This window comes from Mus caroli, chromosome 3, assembly GCF_900094665.2.
Source record: "Mus caroli chromosome 3, CAROLI_EIJ_v1.1, whole genome shotgun sequence".
Taxonomy (NCBI): Eukaryota; Metazoa; Chordata; class Mammalia; order Rodentia; family Muridae; genus Mus; species Mus caroli.
The window spans coordinates 141,929,344-141,956,277 of NC_034572.1; the positions used below are offsets into that span (position 1 = coordinate 141,929,344).

The window sequence follows — 26,934 nt, forward strand, 5'->3', positions numbered from 1 at the left end:
ACTGAATACAAACCACCCAACGTCAAGGTAAACAAACCAATGGACACCAACTCCTGAATGCAATGTCCTTCTTTACACAGGGAGGTGAAATCTTTCAACCCTCTTTGAGTGCTCTGAATGGAGAGGACGTGTTTGTTTGTTTGTTTGTTTGTTTTTGATACACAGTCTCACTACGTAGTTCCGGCTAGCCTAGAACTTGGCCTTCCAAGTGCTGGAATTAACGATGCATACACCACACCTATCTTAGCTTTTAAGATTAAGTGTATTAAGAAGACTGAAATGATAATCACTTTATGGATAAATATACAATACACCCCACCAAAACTTATGATGGAAAAAATACGATGCAAAAAAATGACAGAAAAAATAATAAAATGCTTAATGGGTTTTTGTATTCAAATTGTTTTTCAAGTGTCTACAAAATTTCCAATTTAAAGAAATGGAAAAAGCAAATGATAGCTAATGACATATTGTCATAGAACTTCCAGTTCACTCACACAGGGCCTTAGCCTCTGAAGAAAAATGACTTGAAAACACAGAAATAATGGAGCAAGTGTATATCTGGTAGGATAAAATGCTATTACTTCTAAACAAATTAATTATAAAAGGAGGCTCACAAGGCTAACTCTTAAGGCACAAGATGGCAAAAAAATATTGTCCATCTAAGAGTTTTCTCCATGCCTATTAAATAATAAAATTTCAGTGACATATATTATGTGTAGCATACTGAGAAATGGAAGACATGTTTATGGCATAGATACTGAACAGTGAGAAGCCCACCCACCATCACACACAGAGGGTGTTCCTGGAATGAAAGAGAGTATGGAGCAGAGCACAATAGTGTCTCACACTCTCTACTGATCCAGCGTTTGAATATATTAATGCTAAATTCGTGTCATAGAATAAATAATGTTACTATGATTTTTCAGGAGGCAGCTCACCCCACCAAAGAATTATGGCTTGTCCACTTAGCATAAGTGAATACATTTCCACTGCCACCTTCTCCTCTACTTCTTCCTGACAATCTTAAAATGGAACTGGGGGGGGGGGCTCAGATTGAGACCCAGAAAAGCAAAAGCAGCTTCCCTAAAAAGTATGGTTTAGAAAAGTACCATCAAGACAAACCAGGTGGTGTTCAAGTAGACTCCTGTCCACATACTTGAGTTTCCTTCTGTGCACCTTTCCCAAGACATAAATGCTGTTCTAGCCCATACTAGTATTTTCTGCTTTGTCTTTTTAAAGTAACAAGTAAGTCAAATGAAATAAGTCAATAAAGTTTACTTTTAACTTTTTTCTTTCTCTATTTTATTTTTACTGTCGTCTATAAGCTTGGAAAAATCAAAGAAATGACAATAATCAGGTATTTCCCTGTTTCTCACTGGAAGGCCACAGTCCCTGCTCCTGCCCCTTGTCCTGTCTGAATAGGACATCCTCTGCCCCACCCTCTGCTCTTTGTTGCTACCCCCCCCAACACAAATACTATTTAATACTAATGAGTTTAAACATAATATTTGAGGATAGCTTCAAAGAGTATATCAGGGGGTAAGGAAAAGTATTAGGCTAGACAGGCAAAGCTTTGTCTAAGCCCAATTATTCACATAAATCGGTAAATTTATGTTATTAGAACTCTGTTAGGTATCCATATACCCTAAATGGATAGGGTGATGACTGGGTAACAAGCAATTCACCCAGGAAGCAACAGGAATTAATCCTACATTAACACTACACTGTGGGCTTGTGTGGGCAAGTGGGTAAGAATAAGCCTAAAGGGGCAGCAGAAGGGGAAAAAATTCTACTCAGCAAATAGACAGGAAGAATAGATAGAAAAGAATAGAACAGAAAGAGAGATAGATGATAGATGGATAATCAACCAACCAATCAACGAAACTGGGGCAATCTTCCAATGATTAATAATACCCATAATATAACTGCATATATTCTTATTGATTAAATATCACCTACATCACTAGCATGACCATACAAACAGAGTTTCTACAAAAGGGAGATTTCCCAGGGATTCGAGGAAAGCATAGTTTGTCTCATGGTCATCAACTCGCTCCACAGAATCAGATCTGCCTGGGCTCAGCGGCTTAACATTCATCTCACAGCTTGCAGGACTGACACGGATATGATAGACAGAAGACCAGCAAGAGCGCTCCGAAATAACCTGGCTGAACTGCACATGTTCCAAGCCTCTTTGTCCTCCCTGGAGCTTTTGCTCCCTGGCAAATGCAAGTCTAAGACCTCACTTGTGTCTCCAGATCTCTGCTGTTAGCCAAGCAGAAACCGATTTCCCCTGGACGAGCAGCCAGAGAGGTGTTCTGTGAAGAAGACTTCTAAGTGAGTATGTGAGCTGAACTCTCACTGAACTGAATTAATTATTAATGATGCAGATGGAGCTGTCCAAATGATAAGAACAGCTCCTGACGTGTCATGATCCAAGGCTTCATTAAACCATTTCAGGCATACTAATGGTTTCCCCCTGCTCATTACTAACTGGCACTTTTCTCATAGATATAATAAGTCCAGTGCCTGTAGGCAAGACATTCTATAGAAAGGCATTAAGTAGGAAGTTTTATTTCTCAGAGCCTCTTATTCTTCTTCAGAGATCAGTATAAAGGTGTACCGATTTAATACTATTGTGTTAAAGTGGTTTAAACTCAGAAAAGTTAGAATTCAAAATGTATTTTCTTGGAATCACAAGAAATGTTTTGTTATAAGGCTACCTTACAGAGACAGTATATAATATAGTTTATATTATTAAGACTCCTGTCGAAATTAGACTTTAAATGCCTTGTATCACCACAGTATCTACTTAGGTGTTTTCAGTATACATATGCTATAAGATCTTATTTCTCTATTTAGATGAGACATTGTATTTCAAGATATTGTTTTGCATTCTCACTGTGCTGGGCTGATTAGAGGGCAAAGCGATCGATCTCAGAATCTCAAGGATATCCTTATGCAATTGCTACCTGCTGGTTTCTTTGGCTTGTTTTTAGGTTGGGAACAATGTTATCCAAAGCCCTTCATAGTTCAGTTTGAAGGCAGAATAGAGAATAAATGTGAACAAAGACTAATGCATGGTGGGCATTCACAGAAAATGGGCGATGCACTAAATAGAATGCCTGGACCACTTTCTTACTTGGTACACAGTAAATTACTTTCCAAATGGGAAAAAAAAAACGGTTTTCATGTATTAGTGTGCATCTTTAAAGAGAGATAAATCTTACACAACAAAATATGTAACATTTTTATGTCCCAAACATACTTAAAGCTGCCTTTGTATTTAGTTTTCAAGTCCAAATGGGTTTTGTAAGAAGCCCATGTCTGTAAGGATGGTAACATTACATGGCAGCCATTAGTCACTTCATTCTAGAACGCACCCGAGAATGTGCTTGCATGAACTAAAAGCCAGCGCTGGGGCCATAACCTGGGTAGACCAACCTGATGCGAAAGCATCATTCAAGGACACTGACGACACATCAGTGGCTTACACGGGCATCAGTCGCCATTTTCAGTTTTGCTTTGTAACTCTGTGAAAGAACTGTAGTAAGAACTCAATGCGTGCAGTCGTTTTAGACATTATAAGTTTAGCTGAACAACAAATTCTGTTAAGTGTTTGTGAGAGTTCCATGCCAGGTGTCCCTCCTCATCCCTTTACTGCCTGTTCTGAGATGAAGCTGAAGACTCGACTGTTCTGCTCTGCCTGAAGGACCAGGGCCTTACTGTCTCTGTCCCACCGAGTCGGGGCTCACAGGTTCTCCGTGCTATACTTGCATGTCTTTCACATGGCTACTGGGATGGCGCTTATTAGGTCTTCATGCTTGCACAGCAAGGGCTTTACGGATTGAGGGGTGATCTTTCCTTTCGGAATTTATTTGAAACACTCATTAATTCTCCTAGGAGAGGTAGTTTTCAGGCGGAGTCAATTAGCCAATGTACAACCTTCAATAATGAGTGTAGACATACTATGCCGTGATGTCCTTTTAATAGGCATGCTTACATCTTCGACTGTACAGTTAGCAGTGGGAGAGCCCGTCTTTGTTTGAGTGCCTCTGTTGCAGAAGCAACTGGAAAGGCTGTGAACACGGAGTCTACTTACCAGAATAATGAAAGTAACGGGCCCAATGAAACTCCATATGAAATAGTTATCAACGTGAAGCCAGCAACTATTGGGAAGGAAAGAGAATGCACTAAGTAGCTTTCCTGGATCCTTACATTAAGCAGAGACACAGAGCCACAAAAGTCCAGCCAAGAAACCACCCCTTCATTTGCCTTTGAAAATACATTAAGCAGGGGCGAGAGGAATTTTATTAATAATTCTGAGTTGGCTTTGACCCAACAAAGTTTAGCGATTCATTTACTTCAACCTACAACAGGTTCACTTTAGGCCCAGGATGGGATAGAAGTTTTCAGAAGAAAACTGAAGGCCCACCCCAGCCCACCCCAGCCCACCCCAGCCCACCCCAGCCCCTTGATTAGAATTGATGCCAACCACTACTCCACAATGGGCTGCCATTTTCAAACTCTAGATGCAGTCTTCAAAAATGCTTCCCAGGTTGATCAGAATTAAATGGCTTAACAGAGTTTAAAGTGTAAGCAATTCAGATGGTATCAGTAGCAAAACATTATAGAATAAATACCTCCATCAGGAATGGACAAATGCAAGAGGAGAGAGAAACCCTCGCAGCTCTGCCCCATTAACATATATAGTGCATAAACTCATTAAGACATACTTTCGCTAGCGGTTCCTAGTTCATACAATTCTGAATCCTCACTGAATTTTCCTTATTCGTCTTTCACTATCTGTAATGTCATGGGTTCCTTGACTATAAGTAAATCTTATAATTAAAATCTTATAATTTTATTGGAGAGAAAAAACAAAAACAAATGGAGTTGGAAGTCAAATTTATGTCTTCCGCAAATGAAGTGAGGCGATGTCTTCCTTCTGCCACTCTCTGTACATATCTGTGTTTTTTAGTAACAAGAGAGAGTGACTATATTTTAATCCTCTCAAAGTCCGTGGTAAAAATATTATGCAGAGGCAGGTGGATTTCTGAGTTCGAGGCCAGCCTGGTCTACAGAGTGAGTTCCAGGACAGCTGGGGCTACACACACACACACTATAAAAGGTGTTTGAAACCTTGCCTGTTTGTGTGTGTGAAAGTGCATGATTTAAACCCAAACGTTTAAAAAAAAAAAAAAAAAAAAAAAAAATCGAAGCACAGTACACAGGAAGGAATGCGCCGCTATGCACGGAATCAGCCATACAGAGTGAGTGAACGAAGCGCTAGCTTAAGTCAGATGTGTAATTTCAGGAGAATTTTTACTTAATACATTTCTGAGGCCAAAAGTTATTTATTTTTTCAATTCGTTTCAGGTCAATCTTTTGTGTTAAAAAAGAAAGTCCATAATTTAGAATCTGCCTCACCAGAGAACAAATCCTTTGAACCCAGAAAATTACAGAAGGCTTGATTGTAATTTGTGCACCGTGTGTCCATTCTCTCCCCCAATAAAGCTTTCAGATGCTATTTTAGTCTGTCAAGGACCATGGCTGACAGCTAACAGGCTTTAAAAAATTATTCACTTGAAAACCACTCAGGTCACTTGCAATTACTTACGCCTGGACTGTCCCGTAACTCTTGTAGTCAATGGCTGCTGAGACGCCGACCACTGTGGCCGGGAACAGGTACCCAGCGACATAGTAATATTTCTTCCTTGAATATTCGCTCTCGAAAACCTCAACCAACATTAGGTAGAGCTGCACACCTTCCAGGCACATCCAGGAAAAAGCAGCCAGGAAGAAAAAGTGAAGAAGCCCTGCAAACACGGGGCACGCAATCTGTGAAGGAAAGACACAATAACTTCTGTTGAGTACATAGTTCAGTCAATGGCAGAACCGCTAGTGTCTTAAATACCTCCTCCACAGTATTAGGCAGGCAGGCACGCCCCCACCCACCCACGTTTCTTTCCGTAAGTGGACACAAGTTAAAGGCACGGTGAATATCAAGCGTACAATATTTGAAGAACACACTGTCAAGTGCGCCAGACATCCTCACTGTAAACCAGTATTATTTTGAAATTAAGTATAGCATAGGGAGACAGACCTTTAAATTCCCTCCTCAAAGCCCCCACTCTGACCCCTCATATCCACCTGCAGGTGTTTGCTTCACAAGTCTGTAGGCTGTTTGTATGCAGACCCATTATCTCTAATCTCTATGATGGAATTAAAGGTTTGCTTGAATGACAGATACCCTCACTCTAATTATTCCTTTTTGTTTCTGGGGCATTCTTGAAGTCATCGCAGATGAATGCAGGGCAATACAGAAATTCACTATGTTCTCTGTCTGACACTGAGGCCTTGTGATGAGGAATGAATACTTTCAGCATGAAGGAAAGACTGCCGGTCAGGATGCCGATGTAAACTAAGTAGGAATTTGGGAAATGCACCTTTATTTCAGGATGGGCAGAAAAACGCACTTGTTCTTTTAATACATGAAATGAATACATTGGTAATAACATTACTGACTGAGTTGTCTTATAATTTATTACAATTTATCCTTCACCAGATCATCAACTGCATCAAACAACGAGGGAAAATACGAATATCAGCATCACACAGATATCCACAGCTAACGGACAAACCCACCACAGGGCCAAGGTCAGCGAACTCAGCGAGTGCTTACCGTGTACTTTGTCTTATCGATGCCTATGAGAAAAATAAATTCAGCAATGAAAAGGTTGATACAAAGGTTCTTGTGGATAGTATTGCGGTCACTCTGTAGCCCTCGGAAGAAACAGAAGGTGAAGATGCAGATAGCCAGGCAGACGAGGGAGACAACGATGCCCACCCAGGTGATGACTGTCAACAACAGGTGGTGCACTCCATCTTTATACTGGAAGACAGAAAGCGGGAATGACGTCAGCATTCCACGTTACCAGGCGGAGGGACAGCACCTTCCACGCAAGGGTCTGACGAGGAATATTCACGTGTTCAAACACAGGCCCATAGATAAAGCTGTTGACTGTTGACAGAGGTAAAGGCTGCCTTACAGGATTTACTACTTAAAAATGATCTAATGAAGGGTGAGATTTTATCTAGAGAATGATGCAAGAGGCCAAATCTTTGAAAAATAACTACTGAAACAGTTACCTTCAAAGATGCATAAAAAATATTTTCATGGGATAAAAAGGAATTACAATGAAAATGAATGGCAGTTTAATGATTTTGCAGCTAATATATAATCCAACTTTTAAGTTTTTCTTTGCTCTTTGAGTACCTACAGACTTACAGGGAGATAAACGACACAGACAAACCTGACCCAACTAAGAGTTTTACACTGGACTTTTGTGGGAGTGAGCAGGGTCTAGGGATGAAATCCGGAGTCTTTTTCATGCTATGTGAACACTCACGCACTGAACCCCAGCCTGGCCCCATGCTGCCTGGACTGAACATCTCCCTTATCTACAATCATTCTCTCTAACAACGGGAAGAACTCTGTAGGCATATTCCACAAGTTTCTCTGATAGGAAAGACAGCAGCTCTACATACTGTGCCAACTATTACAGCAACACTGCAGCTAAGAGGCCATAATTCAAGATAGGAGAGGGACACCGCACCGGGGAGCCCATGCTGTATGCATATGCCCCCATTTCTAAAAATCCCTGGTTGCCTCTGAAATATCTGCCTGCAAGGATGGATAGGTACAGGAACGTAACAGATTTGTTGCCTGAGAAAGGAAGGGCCAAGCCTTCCGAACAAACAAGGACTGTAAAAACGATTAGAAAGCCGCATTACTTTGTTTGCTTTTTAGTTCCGATAAGCACCCAAAGACGGACTATTACACAAGCTGTTTCGAATCTCGCAGGACTTTCCCTGCGACTAATTAGAAGTGCAAATACTTACCGCAATTTCCCTGTGGGCCATGAGAATAGCAAAATTGGTTAGGTGGCTGCAAGCGCACGTTGTGCGAGTTTTATTAGTGTCAACCAGCTTGCAGCCCTGGGTAGACCAATATCCCATCATGGTTCTCTCTGAGTAGTTCCAGAAGGAGCAGTTTGCATTGAAATAATTGTCAGGCTGGGAAATAAAATGACAAGATAAAATTAGGATTTTACACTCAAAGATGGCAACAGCAATTGTTTAATATGTGTAAAAAGGTAATTTAGATTAAACTTTGCATGTTTCGGACTATAAAGTTTTTCATCAGCAAAATTGTGGACGGCGTTATCCAGGCACGTATCTAGCTTAAAGGGGGTTTTATAGTCCGAAACACTCTAACGTGTACTCTAAATTACCGGGGACCCATTTCACACGATTACAATTTTCATCTGATGATTTTACCTACTGATAGGTGTATTAGAATCTCCCCCGCCCCACAATCCGCCCCTTCTCTGATACAAGATTAAAGTTGTGAATTTGTTCTGATAAGGACCGAGTGTCAAAAAAAAAAAAAAAAAAGGTGTTCTGGTTATTTGCAAGTGGTGCATCAAATACATTTGAAATGTAGTGGCACTGTAAGGCTCTCAGGAGGAAATCAAATACAGCAGCTGATAGATAGGCTCGGAACACACAGCCTATTCTGGACTGTCCTGGCACTTGGTCTTCCTTGGGCACTCATTCACTCCACACGGAACATCCGGTCTTCTTCCAACATCATGGTCACTTAGGTAACCATGGATGCTGTGAGGCCCCTCAGACAGGCCATACCTCCTCAATTCTGAATTTTCTAAACATAATCTTGGATTAAAGTTGACCCCCAAAGAATTAATTTTTGTATGTACACATGCATGCATTCATACATATGCATGCATGTGCATAAAGGTGTAGGTGTGTGTGTGTGTGTGTGTGTGTGTGTGTGTGTGTGTGTGAGAGAGAGAGAGATCTCATCAAGTGGCAGTCAGAAGACAGCCTCTGGCAACGGTCTCTCAGTGGCCTGAGGCTTTCCAAGTAGGCTAAAGACGCCGTGGATTTTACCCTGCCTAGCTTCTTTTCATGGCTTTGACGGAATCAAACTTAGGTCTTCCTGTTCGCAACGTAAGCATTTATACCAAAGGAGCCCAATGTAACGAATTAAAAAATGAATGCCTAGCCATACAACAAGAGCAGTGCCTTAAGAGTTAACATGCAGCTATCCTGCTGCGAAGGTAAGAGTTAATTTCCATCCAAAACCAAATTAAAGCCATTTACATTTTCCTGTTGATTACTGAATTAGCTTTCATTAAGAATACACTTAAGTTCTAATAATCACTGAACTGGGCTCAGTTAATTTTATGTTCACAGACTTAAATAAACTTGTGTCTCTGACCCAGCCCAACATTTAAATTTCAAATGGAAAGGTCTTCTCCCACCCAGGCACCCTTGCTCTCAGTCCGGTGACAGCTCAGCCTTCCTTTCTCTGGGGTTTAAAACCTTCTGTGACTTCATTAGCATACATTAGCTTACATCAATGTGTGGCAGTGTGAAAAGCACAGGGTCTGTCAGGTACACGCGGCTGGACTCCTTATTGATGGAGACGGAGATGACGGGAGAGTTCACTGCAATGGTGCTGTTCCGACCCATGAGGTCTGCACCCAGTTTCATGGTTGCATTCTCAGTGCTTAGGAATTGTCCCAGGCTCCGGTAAATGATGAATACCAGCTTGGCCAGCCCTAGGAAGGAAGGAAGACACAGTCATAGGACTCACTACACCATTGCTCAGGATGAAAGAACATGTGGTGAGAGGAGGAGGGAAAAAGTGAGAAAGAGAAAGAGACAAAATCTCTCTAAATAGACTCTCTAAAGAGACCTATGTTAAGTTTATGGAGAAAGTGATAGGAATTATTTTAAATGCTAAGCCATTTCCATTGTGTTAAAGATAAATAATCAAGACAGAACAGGTTCAATTCAAAACTTAAAAAGAAAAAAAAAAGAGGGGGAAGTAGGGTGGGAAGGGAAGAAGAGAGACAAAGAGAAGAGCAAGGCAAGGCAGTGTGGTCTCACCATTCCTGCTGTTCTGTTTGACCGTGTTGGCAGAGAGCTGGATGGAGCTGCCCAACCCCTTTAAGCCCAGAGGGAATTTAAAATCTTGGACCTGCCCTTCCGTGCTGAGAACAGCAACTTCCAAAACTGGATAAAACAAAGAAAAAAGGGAGGGGAGGAGGGAAACACACTGTTTAAACTGTCAACTGACAAAGGAGAATGAAGGCCATAGGAACTACACTTTCTCCTTGCAAAACTTTTACCATTTGGGGCTTTTGTATTAAATTTCCAAAGACCCCCTCTTAGTGGACACCCAGTTTAAAGTACAAGCCTGAAAGCCTTCGGCACACAGGGACACCTCTTTCAAGGTAGAGGGATTTTTAATAGCATTCTGTGCATCAAGTTGGCAGTTACACGTTTTTCTGATTTCTACAAGCAGTGAAATGAGTAAGGTACACTCCTGAAAAGCTGTCAACAGGCAGATGTGACTTCACTCCCGTTGTTGATATAAAAACATCCCTGCACTCTCTGTACCCTTATATACTATTCTTAAATTTTGTTTTGTTGTAAATACGAAATAACTGGTGGTCAAAGATCCTTGGAAGGAATTCAGCCCCAAAATCAAAACACTCAACTGCAAGCTTATATAATGAAGCCCCTGCAGCCCAGTGCAGATGCAGATGCAGACGACTGGTCTGACTGGTTCAAGCTGGAAGGTATCAAGCAGCTGCTCATGTCAGGTTCTTTGTGTGATGGGCAAGAGATGCAGCGGGGAAATACAACTAACAAGTATTTCTCCAACACCCAACAAAAAGGCCCAGAGAGTCATCACAGAGCAGCAAGTGGGGACAACATGAGAAATATGAGTTCAAACTCATCTTCAGTTACACAGAGCTTCCCAAGCCCACCTGGCCAGATGAGGCCCTGCCAATACAACCAAACAGAGCAAAATACTCACCACACACGTGCATGTGGGCACACACACACCCTCGTACCTCTGATATATAATTATTTCCTCCCTACATTGAATGGGGCTATAATTACTAATTATTTCTCTTAAAGAGCACATAAAACAAAATATACTTAATTTTTATGCAAATTGAAATGTGCCAGACTCGCATGTAAGAATGAGCTAATTTCATCTAAGTTATATTTACTTTTTAGCTTAAGAATTACGTTCATAGAAAAGAAAAACTAACCTGAAATTTCTACAAGCAGATTAATACTATACATGGCTACTGGTTTTAGAAGAAATGAAGCAATGGTTCTGAGGTAATCAACCTAATCAAAATAGGTTTGCATCAGCCACTAAGCAGTGAGACAGAGAACAGAAACATTCCGGGAAATTAAAACTGACTGAAAGAAACTACCAAGCCTCAGTGGTTTCAGACCATTGATATACCAATTCATAGTTTTCCGCATACTTAATTTTAAATAAATTTTCCATCTTCTTTCAGAAAACAAGATACCTATGTGTACTGACCACTTAAAAAGCTTCTTACTGAATAAATTGTTGCAAAAACAATCCTTAGTAAACTATGCAATATGGACACACTTTAAATACAAAAGCCTGAAGAAATCAGCAAATGCAATTAATTAGTATATTAGATAACAATAGTAACACTCATCAAAATTTAAAAATTAAAGATTATCAGAAAAAAACTGGTATATTTCAACTTGTTAGAAAATAAATTTTCAAAATAAAAGGAATAAAAAAAACCACTTCCTGAGCCGAAGGGTTTCTTGTCAAGACTAATTAGGGTGCCTAATGCCTCAGGATGACCAAAACACACTTTAAGAAAGAGTGACAGTCACCAGTGTGCTTTATTTATCACCACCATAAGATGCTATGTGATAGTAATTAAAAACAAAACAAAACAAAAACAAAAACAAAGGAAACGGGGGGGGGGTGGGAGCAAGGGAACACCAGCTCATTATTTACAGGAAGCATAATTAAGAAATAACATAATAAGACATAACAATGCCTTTTAATTTGAAGAACTCTGGTACTTCAACAATCTATAAGTGAGCTTAACTCTAATAAATATTCGAACAAGACCTTAAGAGTACATGGAACTTCAAACATTGATTTTAAGATTCATATGCATGGGACGTACACAAAGACAGACAAGGAATTTCCACAAGGAGAGATGCTGAAAGATTCACAAGCCACTAGCCTCACAGAAAACAAAACAGAAACAAACAAAAGCCAGGCGTATGAGACTTTACTCCCACGCTGACTCGGTAGAGCCTTGATGGATGTCAGAGACAGGAAAGAGAGCACATGATGAGCTTATAAAAGTTCAGAGAGAACTGGTTTATCCATATGGAAAAGGCCAGGTTAGTTGCTTCTACCACAAAGAACAATCAAACAAACTTTAGAAAGACTAAAGCCAAGTATAAAACCACAAAGCTTTAATCTTATCAATGTACAAAGTTATAAAGGATGGATGGGGTCCTTATGAAGTCCAAGTAGAGGAAGGTTTCTAAAGCAGGAAGCAAAGATAAAACTTCCTAGATATCAAAAACTTTTAGCCCTATAATTAAAGACTAATTAATTAATTGCACCCTTTTACTATGTAAAACAATACCTTTAACTTTGCTAAAAAAAGAAAGGAACGGAGTATTTTAAAACTATATAATCCTCAACAAATTAGTGACCAGAACACATACAAAACTCAGAGAAATAGAGAAATTGTGAAATGTTGAGAACAGCAAATTCACAGATAAGAAAATAAAACAGGCCAATGAAAGTAATACAAAGGGATGTTGCAAAACATCAGGGACACAGCAAATCAAAGCGGTAAAGGGATGGATCCAAACTGATCAACACCATCTATGCTAAAATTCGGTGTTAGCCTGTGACAGTGTAGTGTTTTAAGCAATGAGCACAGAATAGAGAAAGGCCTGGAAAGTATTCGGTAAAATAGTATGTCCTTGGAAATGTTCCTTTAGGATACATGCATGTGTGTCGGTCATCAACTTGACTACCCAGAGAGCTTCTGCATTGCCTGTGTTTTAACTAACGTGAACAGAGTACACTGTCACATGGGCTGAGTGGGCAGTGCACTGATGTTTATGTGGGTTGCTATGGTTACATGCCTTCCTCAGCAGACAGTAGAAAGCACATGCACTTAAGGTTCTGGAGAGCGGTCCAAAGTCTCACTCACCACTGCTTTTCTTCCTCCCTCACCTAAGGCCCTGGATGCGGTGAGATGCAGGTGGGCCTCTGAGGAGAATACTGACGGGGCCAGAGGCCCCACCAAGTTCTAGGTGCGTCTAGACGCCAGGGAGAAGAGACTGCAGAAAAGGTTTTAACAGACCCAAGCCAGCCTCCTGTCTACACAGCAGGAAGGAAGAATTTCCTTTGCTGTTGAAAATAATGTTTTAACTTTTTCTTTCCAGCTATAATACAACTAAGTCTGATGTGACGGGGTAGAGGTATCATTCTGGCTCTTCTGAAAATAAAGGGATGGAAATCTTGTAATAGATGTTTCAGGCTTATACCTAAATTATCCAATTAATCTTAATGTCACAAAGAAAGGCAATGGAACACTAAGTATCCCACAATGTTACCCAACAGGAGTGCCTGGGGTGAAAATATCACACTTGGCTTGATGAAGCCGATAGAAAACTAGTCTATCAAAGGCAGGGGAATGATGAAGTCAGTCAATTCCAAAGGCGCAAACATCTATAAGGGGTAATCACCCTCCTCTTTTCTCTAATAAAACAATAAATTTTTAACATGCACCCTTTGAATGGAAAGGAATTAAATATGGAATAGGTATATAGACAGACTTTCAAATAAAGGATTAATACATCCACAAGAAGAAGTGACACATGATTATTAGCCTGAGAACTTATTTTCTTAACGTTTATCTGTGATTTTCATTTCCCTTAAAACGGACACTGAGGATTTCACGTTCATGATAGGGCATTGTAACTTGCTATAAAATTATACAATGGTGAGAAGTGTAAGCAAGATGGGACTAGGCAGATGGAAGACACTGAAACCTTTCACAATCATGTTAGAAAGTTATGCTAGTCCTCAGAGAGCAAAAGCAAAAGCCAAGTCTCTCACTGAGGTAAGCACTCAGTGTGCAGATTTCTGGCCAAAGACATACACCAAAGAATACATAGAGGAGAACCCTTCCTGCTTACGAGTCCAAAAACCAAAAACATTGCTGAACTAGAGCGGAAGAGATGAAAGATCCTCTATAAAAGGATGAGCGAATGGGCCATAAACACATGCAGAAATCCAAGTGAATGGTATTTTGTTACCTCTAAGATCGCAGCTGCTATACAAGGAGACCAGATCTCCATCAGAGTCACCCCCAAAATAAACACAGGCTGCTTAGTAGAAATGAAGAGCAAACCCACATGAGATACCAATGCAATCTACTGATCATGGGCAAAATTAAAAAGCTCAAGTCTCGGAAAGCATGGAGAACTGATGGGACTCTCACTCAGTCTTCAGAGACCAAATGGACATAAAGGACGCCCCGTGGTAACAGCTAAAAACCTGTGATGTGGACGGATACCCACAAGTGTGACTGCTTTCTTAAAATGGTGCAACACTGAGCAGGAAGACTGAACTACAAGCGTCAGTCTGGATGGAGAGAGCTCAAAATTAACTCAACATAAAAGAAGCCTGATTCAAAGAGGGATTCGAGTCAAAGTCTAGGGACCAAGCTCACTGGCAGGAAGCAGTGGGTTCCTGGGGCGGAGGTGGGAGGGACTGCCTATTGAAGATAAAGAGGTAGCCTAGGCTGATGAGTGGGTGGGGAGCATTTGCTGAAGACGCCTGAGACCCATGCATTCAAGCACACACCGTGGCATAGAAAGTGGACCTCAAAGTTGATAGCAGATGCTGCCCTCAGACACTCACACTGCTCTGTGGCCTCATATGGCACATGCGTAAAGCACACTAGGAACAGAAAACTAACTGCTAAGAAGAAAACCAACTTGTTTTAATCATTGAAGATATAGCCACCCTCTACATTTACATAAGAGCTTCAAAAAATATAAGAGAATAGTAGGCTATTCTCATAGTATGTTTAAAGACAAGTTCTAGGAAAAACAAAGATTGCCTTGTGCTTAAAACAACACATTTTGTAAATAAAATGTTGATTATGAATTAGAAATTAAAAAATATCTTCCATGCTGATAATACCGGGGTAATAAGTATAAAGAGAGAATAAATTCCAACTAGGGGTTAGTACTACAGTAAAATGTTACACTGTATCCCAAATGGATATTCAGAACATCATTAAGCTTAAAACTTTAATAGGAAGAACAATCCTTCCAAGCTCAGAAAGATGTATCAGGAAAATGATAATTTTCACACTTATTATTCTGCAGAGTTTTCTAGAATTTAGACAAAACAAAACAAAACAAAACAACCCAAAACTATGTGGACTATAGACTAAAACATGGTCTATGGATGGGTATGCAAGAATTTAACATGGCTCTTCAAACGGTCATGCACAGCTGAAGTTAAAAGGAAAAGTTTAGATTTCTTTTTAAAATTAACTTTTAGAAAATTTGGGGAACAAATTGAAGTCACAAAATGTCCAGGGCATACTCACTAAGAGGATGGGGTCCACCCTAGCTGTGCTTAGGGGATACCATTGGACACAACTGAGTGGTGTTAAATGTGCATTCATCTGAAGAATGTTAGCAGCTCAGAAACTGTCTGGAGATAATGAAAGTTTGGGAGTTTTATTGATTTTTTTTATTATGACTAAACTATGTGAACACTTTTTGAGGGAGGTTGATTCTTTTAGAGACAGGGTCTCTCTGTGTAACAAGCCCTGGCTGGCCTGGACTCTCTTTGTAGTCCTGTCTCTGCCTCACAAGTGTTAGGATTTATGCATGAGCCACCATACCTGGCTGAACACATTTTATTTTGTAAAACAACCAGATATCTAAGACTATATGGTAGGTACATCTTTTGACTTTATTTATATGCTGAAGTTATGGAATGATTTATAATTTCTATGCCTTGGAAGAAATTCTTAGTATTTTATTTCATTTGAAAAATTTATATATATGAAATAGACTTAAGTTTAAAATTCAATTCAGGTGCCATATTTGAGTTATGTCTATTTTTTTCAGCTGTTAATATGCCATCATCCTATTGGTGGTCATGAAATGTCAGTAAGACAGAGCATTCCAGGCAGAGACTTCATTCTTTCTGTCCTGAAGGAGTCATCATGGCTGCGGATAGAGAAATGAGCGGTCTTTATTTTTTTCATGCGGGGACCTTTTATTTCAGTAAGTTATCTAGTAAACTTTGGGTGAGGTCAACCTCACCAAATAATTATCAATTCTAAGTTGGAGAAATTTAAATGTCAGGCTCTCCCCTCCTACCAAATATTGACAACAGTAGATTCTGACCTTCATTGGCAATATTTCAACTCTTGACTACACTTCAGAAATATCGGAAATTTGACAACCTGTTAAGAAGGCTAAACGTGATAATATCTTTTAATGGGAAGAGGGAGACAGCCTCACAAGGACCAGACTAACCCCCACCTCTTGACCTTCCAAGATCTCTGGAATAGTCCCTACCCCTACATGGTGCTGGGGAATCAAACCCATGGCTTCGTGTGTGCAAGGGGAGCACCTTATCAACGGAACTCCAACCTCAACTGTTTGGTTTTGTGAATCAGGCTCTCATACCATAGCCCAGGGTGGCCTTGAACTCAAAGCAATCCTCCTGATGCAGTCTCGAAAAATGCTGATATTGCAGGTGTGGACGACTAGCTTTCCAGCTATTAAATATGGAATGTACCTAAAGGAGGTGGTGTTTAATGTAAACAGTCGCACTCCAGTTTTATGAGCTAAAATATGGGACTGGAGGAACATAGCAAGTGATTTAAATTATTAGGAATGTTGTAAAAATGGAAAAGCATTTGCCACCTTCTAATATGAAACACTTTCATCCCTTAAGCAATCCATATTCTAGCGTTTAAGTGCTCCTAGTTTTTTTCCTTTAATGATTTTTCAATTGAAAAATTCACACATACTCAGAAAAACAACTTCTATAAGATACAGGCAGATTCCAGCTTAAGCATTAATTTCATGAAGTATGATCAATAATTTCTTTTCCTTAAATAACTCAGCAAAAGAGATAGTCTGATACTGGGAGACGATACAACCAGAACACAATCTCTGCTCTCTTCAACGTCTGTCTTCCAAATTAAATGTGACCACAGGTGCACTCACCAATATTTTCTGTTGGCATGGAGACCCTGGTTGGTTCCAAAAGGTTGTCTGCTAGGACGAATGCTCCTTCTTCCAAGGTATCCAACAACATTGTGGCTGTGTGCGCCTGCTCTGAAGAATTCATGTGTTTCCAGGATTCCAAAGCCTCAGCTCTCAGAAGGTTGTCTACCGTGTCCACAATTGCCTGCATCCATTAGAAAAGTGACCATTAGTTCTGACAGCCTCTAGAACACAGGGGACTGTCAATCACTGACTGGTGACAACTGTGATGTTTACCTGACGTGAGGACTTACTTTCCTCTCACGAGCTGGGCAACTCTAAGTACTATTTCACAGTAGCTCTAACTAGACAGGAGCGAACAGCTGCCTGACATTAAAGAGTCCTTCAGAAAGGAGGCGTGCTTCTCATTTCTCTAAGCATATGGCAACTGTTGCAGGGGTCGTGGGACTCTCAGCAGCAGCTCCGACTTACAGGAGTGGTCACTCACAACTATTACACTGTTTGTAACTTCAGACTTTAAATGTATGACTAGAAAACACTGATGTTTCTGGAGTAGGCCAGCATCCACCAGACATTTCACTCCTGGTGTTCTTTTGAACTCAAGTAGGCCAAAGTGCTTTACATATTTTGTCTTTTATCACGTGAACAGAAGGGTAAGCTCTCTAAGATTTATAAGCTACATTTTGGCCCTTCCCATCACCTATATAACACACATACCTATTCGTGTACATATGTTAACTCCTATGGACTGGTCTGCTTTTACAGGGATGAAGAAAACAGGCAAAATACTGAAAGACTCTACTGATCATTCAAGGAGAGGATATATATATCCTCTCTCTATATATATATAAGGTGCTGAAAAACAACTGAGCTGTAAATATTCCTGCAAAAATATGGGGTGCATTTTAACCCCATGCAAAACGGCATTAAATAACAATACAGCTCTGTGGGCTAAAACACTGGAGGCAAGCACTTGCTGTAGTTAGGCTACAGTGTGCTGTGCCCTACAGAGCTGGACAGCAGAAGTCAGTACATGTGTTCACTATTCCACATCCCTACACATAATGTGTCACCAGGCTGCTATATGCATTGTTCTGATTGGCAATCACTGAAGAAATATATCATGCCATCTACGGAAAACACAATGAACTTTTTTTCCCCTTTTTTTCTGTATGAGCAAGGGGAAAAGTTGTTTGAGGCTATTGTCAGAGTAAGATTAATTAGCTTAATCCATCTTAATACCCCCGTTCAGTCTGCCTTGTGAGCCACCATGACCTCCCTGGCAGGTGGAAGGTACTTCCAAGTGGTGTTAAAGGCTTTTTCTGTTCCTAATGGGAGACAGAATAGTCCAGAATGCTCACACGCATGCTTCTTCAGCCAGTAACTAGACTGGAACAGGAATTGGTCTGCTGAGGCCAGATTCATTAGTCACCAAGAAATACAGACTAGAGTCTCTAATCTAAGTTACAAATGAATCCTCTGTAGCCAAGTAGAAACTTACTTCATTTGCATAGAGTAAGTCTGATTTGTAATTTAAGGAGGCTTATTATTCTTGTCTGAGCAGAGCCGCTCATTTGAAACACATTGAAGATGACACTGGTCAGAGATTAAGGACATATTGCAGTTTACCATGTGAATCTTCTTCTCCTGATGGCCCAGCAAACAACAGTGTGAAACACTCCTTCTTTATCACCATTTGTGATTTCCAGGTAGGATCAAGATAACCATCAGCCTAGCCACATTCCTGCAACAGTCTTCCCTTGCCAGAGCTGGGGGAAGCTGACTCTTGGCCCAGTGAGGTATGTCTCGGGCAACATACTGGTTGCTGCATTCCACACATTAGTATCTTAAAGACAACCTTAACATCTGAGTGTGAACTACTCCACAGATCTGTATCAATTACATCCATAATCAGATTCTTAATTTGACCATTACTACCTGCAACCTGATTTCCTTCTGCCTTTTCTTGCAAAGGGCTCAGAGCCAAAGGTGCCAATTTATAACAGGTGAGATACTGTTCTTGGTGCCTAATCCTTGACCTTGCTAATGGGTCCCTGTTTCTTATGCTCAGCCCTGACCTCGTCAACCAACTTCATGAAGTTGCAGCTTCTGAGTAACTTCTCATTTATAGATGGTCTTTAGTTTGTTCCCCCACTATGTGAATCCGTTCTTCTGGGTTAGATTTACCAAGGTAATATCTAACTTCCCCTCCTCAACAACAAGAAACTTCTAATCTACAGAGCAAACCAAAATACAATAGTACTAGCTTGGCTTGATGGCAAGGAGAGACTCAGCATGCTGCCTATCATGTTAATAAACTAGGAAAAAAAATCCCTGGCCCTGTGGCAGAGAAGTGCCTCTTTGTTCCTGGACACCTGAGAAGAACTCCCACCCAGCACAGACTGGAACCACCACTGCAGTGTTCATATTTTACTTCTGGATACCCACACTCATCAGCCTGCTTCCTTAAGCGAGTTCCCAAAAGGCAAGAACAAAGCCTAATTTATTGAACAGTACACCCCAGAGATCAGAAAGCAGTGACTTTCACATGCACATATATCATGCCCATACAGTCTTTGATATGATAAACTGCCAAGAATATATCATAGCTGTTTCAGGTTGAATCCAGAGATGGTAACAGAAAACAAAGGGACTACTGTGTGCTTTCTTCCAATTCAGAGGCTATTCATTGAAGTTCTTGTAATTTTTTTTTTAAATAAATGGGAATCCAGCAAAAAAGTTCAGTAAACTGTGATTGGCTTGTTCCGAGAGAAGCCAATGCTGGTACAGCTGATATGGGGCACATTGTATAATTATCAAAGACTGAGAACTCGGGGCCATGCAGCAGGAGCAGCAAGATGGCGGAAGCGTGGCAGGCAGCCGAGGAGGGGAGGGAGCAGGGGACAGACAGGAAAGATACCTTAAGGTAAGCCCTGCATGTCTTCTCTCGTTTTTGGAGCTTTTAAGTAAAAGAAAAGAAAATCAGAGGTTAGATTTTATCTGCTGAAAAAAAATGAGGAAAGAAAAAATCCTCAGAGATTAAGTTGGTGTCCTTTAGTTCTAAGGCCACTAGTTACAAATATCCTCTGGGCATCTGGGCCACTCCACTTATGGCCAAAGCTCTGTTTTTGCCAAGTGTCTTTGTATTTTATTTTATTTTATTTTATTTTTTACAAGAGAAAAAAAATGAGAAAAAGTAACAGTCCGCCTATCTGTGGCTAATTCTGGATTCCAATGAACAGATGTGGTGAGGCTCACTCGGTATGTGAGAATGCTCAGCGGGGGTGCTCAGCTTCCTCCCCCCCAGATGGACACACCTTTCTCCCCAGAGCTGCCCCTAACACCAATGGGTATCACACCTTTGCTTCGAGCACTAAGAGCTGCGTGTTTTCATACAATTCATTAATCATGTGACCTATCATCACTCCAGAATGAAGGCTAACTCTACAGCAACAGGGCTGACCAGTCAGATGGATGAAATCACCATTCACTAAAATCTGGCATGATTGGTGTCATTTATGTCTTTGAGGAAGTGGAGAAATGAGCACACTGGGAAGTTAGTTGCATCTCTAAGTGTGTGTCTTGGTGCCTGGCCACAAGTGTCGAGGGGTAGAGAGTCACCTCACACTCAGACTCAAGTCCTGCAGTGCTGAGATCCTACCTTGTTATAGCTCCTCCTATCTTGTTATAGCTCCTCCTACCTTGTTATAGCTCCTCCTACCTTGTTACAGCTCCTTCTACTTTGTTACAGCTTCTCCTACCTTGTTATAGCTCCTCCTACCTTGTTATAGCTCCTCCTACCTTGTTATAGCTCCTCCCAGCTGAATCCTTCTCACTCGGCTTCAGCTCCTGCAGCTGAGCATCCAGGATGTCCACCAACTGTTCCATCAGCCTCACAGAGGAGCTCACGTCCCCTGCAAACACATGCCCCTTGGTGTGCTTAGCTAGTTCATTGGCCAGACTCGCAGCATTCTCTCCACTTCTGATCTGAAAAGGCAGTGCACAGTATCTCAGTAAACTATCTGTGGCTTTTTAGTTCTTAAAGCACCTCTGTTTTGGTGGGGGAAAAAAACATTTGCAAATATGTCAAAATCTGCAACTAATTGAGACCCGTAACGTTCTCTACATCTCAGAAGATTAAAGGCTTTTAGATCCTTACCACAGGAAGAAATTCTCTTACACACACACACACACACACACACACACACACACACGAAACAAAAGGAGAGGGCTAGAGACATCCTTTTGTTTTTTGTTTTTGTCGGCTCTCATTTCCCTGCAACCACTTTAAGTTGTTATTTTAATTTTGTTTTTTTGTTTTTTACTTATTCCAATGATGTAGATTTTACATCAGAAGGTAGAGTGATACCTAGAATTATCAACTAATGTCTGTATTTCAAGAAAGCTAGATGGAGAGAAAATTAAGAGTACTACAGTCCAGTGCAAAAGTCTAAGTAGAAGTTTCTAGGTCTGCTTCACGTTCACTTTTCCTCATTGTCTTCTAATCCTGTGTGATACAAATATCTGTTTGCATTCTGTGGGTTCAGCTGCAAACTTAACGATACTTGATTTATTGGGCCAATACACTATTTGTCTCATGAACATTAAAAGAATCAGAACAAACTAAATGTGAATGAAATTAAAACAATTATGCACTGGTTAAACAGCTTAACACAGAAAAGAGCTTAACCCCAAACAAAGCTAACATTCAATGACTAGTTTACAGACACACTATACCTTAAAAACAAAAACACTTTTGTGCTGAACAAAGGCTTGGTTTAACACAGAAAACTAAACTATTTATGTTAGAACGTCAAGTTCTCAAAGGGTACGTCCCATCAGAACATTCCAACCCACCTTCTGGGCCAGCTGATTCACCCAGTGAGACGTGCAGTTGCTAAGATCAGGGCCCTTCGGGTTCCATGTTCCCGTGGAAGCCATGCACAGATACGAGGCCGTTCCTGCAGCAGACGCAGAGGAGAGTGGTGAGGCTGATGCTCTGTTCTGCGAGCTTTTGGAAAACTGACCTTGAGGATTCTAGGCTGGGTGTTACAGTTTGAATGAGTGCTATTGGCAGTAGTTGGCAACAGCTGACAAAAAGTAGCAGGCAATACAAAAGATTATAAACTAAATATAAAGTAAGCATGGGGTGTCGGACATTTCGAGTGGGGCCGGGGGAACCAAAAAGCCCTTTCTTCTCTTGGGGCTCATCCAAGAAAATGGCTGTAATGAGAACAGCAGCTGTAGGGGAAACCTCACTAGAGTCTTGGGACAAAGACTCAAGTTTGACATAGGAAATGGAGAGGCAGTTCTGTGCCTGACTTAAGTGACAGTCACAATTTAAAAACCTTTATATTGTGAGAAAAACAACAACAACAAAAAAAAAACAAATCTCTATTGGTAATATAATGAAATAATGATATCGGCTCGTGTAAATGTTTCTCACTATTGAAACCTTTCCCATCTTGCTTAGAAGATACTTATGAAGCTATAAACGTGTGTGCTGTGTGGTGCAGGACATACCTCTTGTTCCCTTGGGACAGGGTCGCTCAACCATCATCCCCCTTAGTGTCTGAGGCCACTTTATCCCCTTCCAGTCTAACGCTTCGCAGAATCTCTCTGGCAGGGGAAAAATATTTGTTACAGGAGGAATTTTGGTTGTAGAGACTGCTGGAGGTGGCTTTGTCCCTCTGCTTCCGTCCTGAGGACCAGCTACAGTGCTGCTCACGGGGCCTCGCTGGGAGGTACTGCTCGTGGTTGATACTGTGGTTTTGAACAGCTCAGCTGAAGAAGTTATTGTCACAGCTGTGGTAGGCACTATGAAAAAAAGATGAATGTATTAATCTCAAACACACCGTCATGCTCACCTAGAGGTGCTCGTATGTGAATATATGCATGCACATACACACTTGCATCCCCCTTCACCCATCTGTGTTCCCCAAATCAACAAACAGAATTATAGTAGGGAAGGAAAAGAAGAAGAAGAAGAAAAATCACATTTATTACAATTTGTTTATACGGCTAAAAGGTGATCCTGGATCTCGGTGAAATATGGTCACATGATTTAACTGTAATTTCCTCATGAAGCTCTGAGGGTCTCCATCTCTAAGGCTGGGGCTCTTACTACAGTTCCACATGTTGTGCACACCCCCAACCATAAAACTATTTCATTGTTATAGCATAACTGTAATTCTTCTGTGGTTACATATGATAATGTTAAGTATCTGGTGTGTGGGATGGATACCTGCTATGTGATATCACTGCTAAAGAGTCTCTCGAACCTCAAGGGGTCACAACCTATAGGATGAGAACCCCTGCTCTAAAGAAACGAAGTAGACGCAGGAAAACTGTATTGTACAAATATATTTCATAAACAAAACCAAAAGATCAAGGGGCATAAAAAAAAAAACCCAAAGACCCTGTGACAATTACGGATAATTAGGATAATAAAAAAGATCTGAAGTCACCCACACTATATCCCGGAGGAAAACAAACGCTGACATCTTTCCAGCCAGCAGCCATTCTTGCTCGAGGGATTTTGAGCATGCCTGATTACATCCAAACAGAAGATAAGTTTGGCATGCTTATTCTGCTCTGGGTTTGGCATCTTTACTTCACAAAAGTGAGGATGAAAGGGCAGAGCTCCCCATGTAGTCTCTTATCCCGACAGGGCTTTTAAAAGACTGGGAGTCAAAAATCCACCTTTTGCTATCTCACCAGCCCGTAGCAGGCAAGGCAAAAGAACTATAGTCACACATTTCAAAATAAACAAAAAGGAACTGTTGTAAGGAAAGGGTTTTGTCTTCTAAAAAAGTCAACCAGATTCTAAAACAAGAAGGCTCAATCATTTTCTCCGCTAACAACTAAGCATTAAAGAAACGTGTCAGCAAGAATATAATAACATTTAAAATCTGTCAGGATTATTCAAAAGTTTTATCTACATTTATTCTCAAAATCTTACATGTGGGTTACCTTAAATTTAAGGTCCATAAGTTTTTCTTATACCAAAAAATTTTAACACTGATATGCTCAAATGAGAATTTTTACTGTAATCCATCACTACATACAATGAACATATGTGAATTAAAAATTTTTTTTTGTTTTACCTATACACAAGAAACAAGCTACAATACCGAGCACTGAAAAGTATATTCAAATTCACTCCTATGTTTAAGACTTGAGACTCTGTCTTAAAAGCATTCATGAAATTAATTCTCACAGGTTGAGAGCATGCTAAGATGATAATAAAAGGTATATATATCCATTTCTGATTAAATATATTATTAGACTTAGGTTTTCCTCCCCTCCCATCTCACTGGGAAACTTTTAGGCATGTATTTTATTTCTAAGCTGAAGTGAACGGCTGTATGAGAAGCGTCTATGTACATCAGTCAAACAACATGCCTGACCAGCTGCTGCGGAAACCATTCAAACCTGTCTGTCTGTCTCTGTCTGTGAGAGCACCCTCCCCACATCCCGCTAAACCTGGGCGGGGGGGGGGGGGCTTCCAGTGCTTTCACAGTTAACATTTGTCAAAGCACCACAATCTTTAGCAAAAGTGACACAGGACAGTGGCTGAATCAAGTCTCCAGGAGGGAGCAACGAATCAGAGAGAGTAGAGAGAGAAAAGGGCAGGACAAAAGGGCTTGGAGTTACAGCCCCTTACGCATCCCCTGACACTACACTCATCAGTACACAGGGGAGCACTCACTTACGGATTAATACCACAAGTACTCACTGCTAGCTAAGTATCAGCAAAGACCCAGGCGATGCAAATAACAGGGTCTCCACTGGATCCACAAAATCTCAGGGAGCACACTGCAGCCCTGCATTCGTATATATTTCATCAATATATTAAACCATAGGGAGTCACTAGAATTTGTGGGATGTCGGAAGACTGAAACTTTGTGATACTTCAAGGCATAAATTTTTATATTTAAAAGGCGTTTCTAAGAATCATTAACTTTTTCTTCCAGTAGAGACAAAAGAAGGTAGGGCATCCGGCAATGATCTAAGCTGGTGGTATTTTGTCAGCATTCATAGGCAGATGTCATGACAACCCACAGCCTGGATCAATAATAGATCAAGTCTTACCACAGCTCCATGAGGCAGGCACAGATTGTCTTTTCATACACATGGAAACCTGGTCATGGAGAAGTCAGGTGACTGGTTTAAGGTCACCCGGTTATCATATTAAAGGTTTGATCTTACCTTTCTAGGTAAGAGGTTGTTCAAAGGTGGAGAAAAAGGACAGTCCTACAAAGCAGTGTGCCCTTATTCTGGGATATGGAAAGACCAAGTTTCATCATGAACATGGCAAAAGGTTCAGACTTTGAGAACACTTTCTGAAGACCAACAGTGAGAGAGAATTGTAATACAGATACCAACCCTTATTACAAGGTTCTGTTTACCAGGACATCCCAGCAAGCACTCGGTGGGGCTGACTTAGCACCCTGAGTACTGTGCATTGTTTTGGTGATACCAAAGTGCCAGTGCTAACAAGCACATTCACCGGTACCCAGGAAGACGTTAATGAGTAGAAAAAGATTCTGTCTACCTAAGTACCCAGAGATGATCTGTGGATTGCCAGGCTCTTCCTCTATCCTCTATCTATAGTTTGAGAACTGTTCCCAAGTGCACGAAGGGCAAGTTTACCAAAGCCTGATCGTTCACTCACTGTTGAATGAATGACCTCCAGCCAGATACTATCCAAGCTGGTGAGAAAAAGTGCGCACCCATTAAATTTACCCTCATGCTGCTGTTGTATGAAGAGGGTTTACTATCAGTGGGAAGATATTTAGAAAATGTGATATGTTGAATATTTTATACACATAACAAAGCAGCTCCTTTGCTTACATATGACCTCCTGTTACAAAATTATCAGACTTCTCTTAGTCAAAACAAACAAATATTCAGGAATGGTCCCAAACTAAGTGAGGATAGGACTATTTTGTGGTTAGTATTTGGGATATCGGACCTATAGAGAGAGTAAGAAATAGCAAGTTATATGGGTAGACCGACAAGTCAAAATAGGCCCAAAAGGGGGTTTTCTGAGACCTATTCTAGACAGACCAAGTTAGATGTAGTTTAAGACCACTACCACCACCACTCCAACAACCACAATAACTCACGGCAGAGAATAAAAGCCAAAATATTCAAATATGTATATAAAATATTAGGAGACAAATACTATACTTCTGGCATCAGAGGTTGGCGGGGCATGAGCCATCACTGAGAGCAGTGTTGGACAGGATAGGCTAGCAAGGTCCACAAGCACGAGAAAAGAATGATGTTTTCTCAGCACCTTTTGTACAATTTGCCACATAAAATCCACGGGCTTTATATTTTTATTGCTTTTGTTTTGTTGGTTATATAAGCTAGTCTTGTATTATATCCTGTACTGTCTGCTTCGTGAGAACTCCGTCCATTAAGACTTCACTAGGAGTTCTAGCCACACAAGCCAATCGTTGGCTTGTGGAAAGCAAAGGCCTAATTGCTCTGGTTGCTCCATCCCTTGCCTTATCCATTTCTGGATTCTTCTGCAAGTTACATGTGCCTTATTGGTTTGACCTTAATGTACCGGCCAGGATCGTTCTGGGAGGCCCTACCTTCAGGCTTATCGAGCACAGACCTCAGAACAGAGAAACGACTCTAGAGGTCTAAGTAGATACATTATAAGGAGAGCAAATAAGAATATGGGTCAAACAGCAGGAGGAAAAATGTAGGTCAGGTAAAATGTTT

The 26,934-nt window shown here is 40.7% G+C and overlaps 1 protein-coding gene across 14 annotated transcripts in view; it reads right to left on the minus strand.

Moving 5' to 3' along the window:
- Adgrl2 (adhesion G protein-coupled receptor L2) overlaps positions 1-26,934 on the minus strand; it is a 175,793-nt gene that overhangs the window by 14,589 nt on the left and 134,270 nt on the right. For 9 of the 14 annotated variants that reach the window (XM_029475086.1, XM_021157243.2, XM_029475092.1 and 6 more), the window contains 11 exons: positions 22,717-23,010; positions 22,051-22,154; positions 20,995-21,180; positions 20,114-20,152; positions 17,194-17,377; positions 9,985-10,110; positions 9,448-9,653; positions 7,909-8,082; positions 6,689-6,898; positions 5,624-5,844; positions 4,106-4,172 (listed from right to left, as the gene is read on the minus strand). In XM_029475086.1, the coding sequence (XP_029330946.1) occupies positions 4,106-4,172; positions 5,624-5,844; positions 6,689-6,898; positions 7,909-8,082; positions 9,448-9,653; positions 9,985-10,110; positions 17,194-17,377; positions 20,114-20,152; positions 20,995-21,180; positions 22,051-22,154; positions 22,717-23,010 (1,811 nt within the window). The remainder of the gene's footprint in view (positions 1-4,105; positions 4,173-5,623; positions 5,845-6,688; positions 6,899-7,908; positions 8,083-9,447; positions 9,654-9,984; positions 10,111-17,193; positions 17,378-20,113; positions 20,153-20,994; positions 21,181-22,050; positions 22,155-22,716; positions 23,011-26,934) is intronic. The other 5 variants (XM_021157245.2, XM_021157248.2, XM_021157249.2 and 2 more) reach the window with 2 other exon arrangements.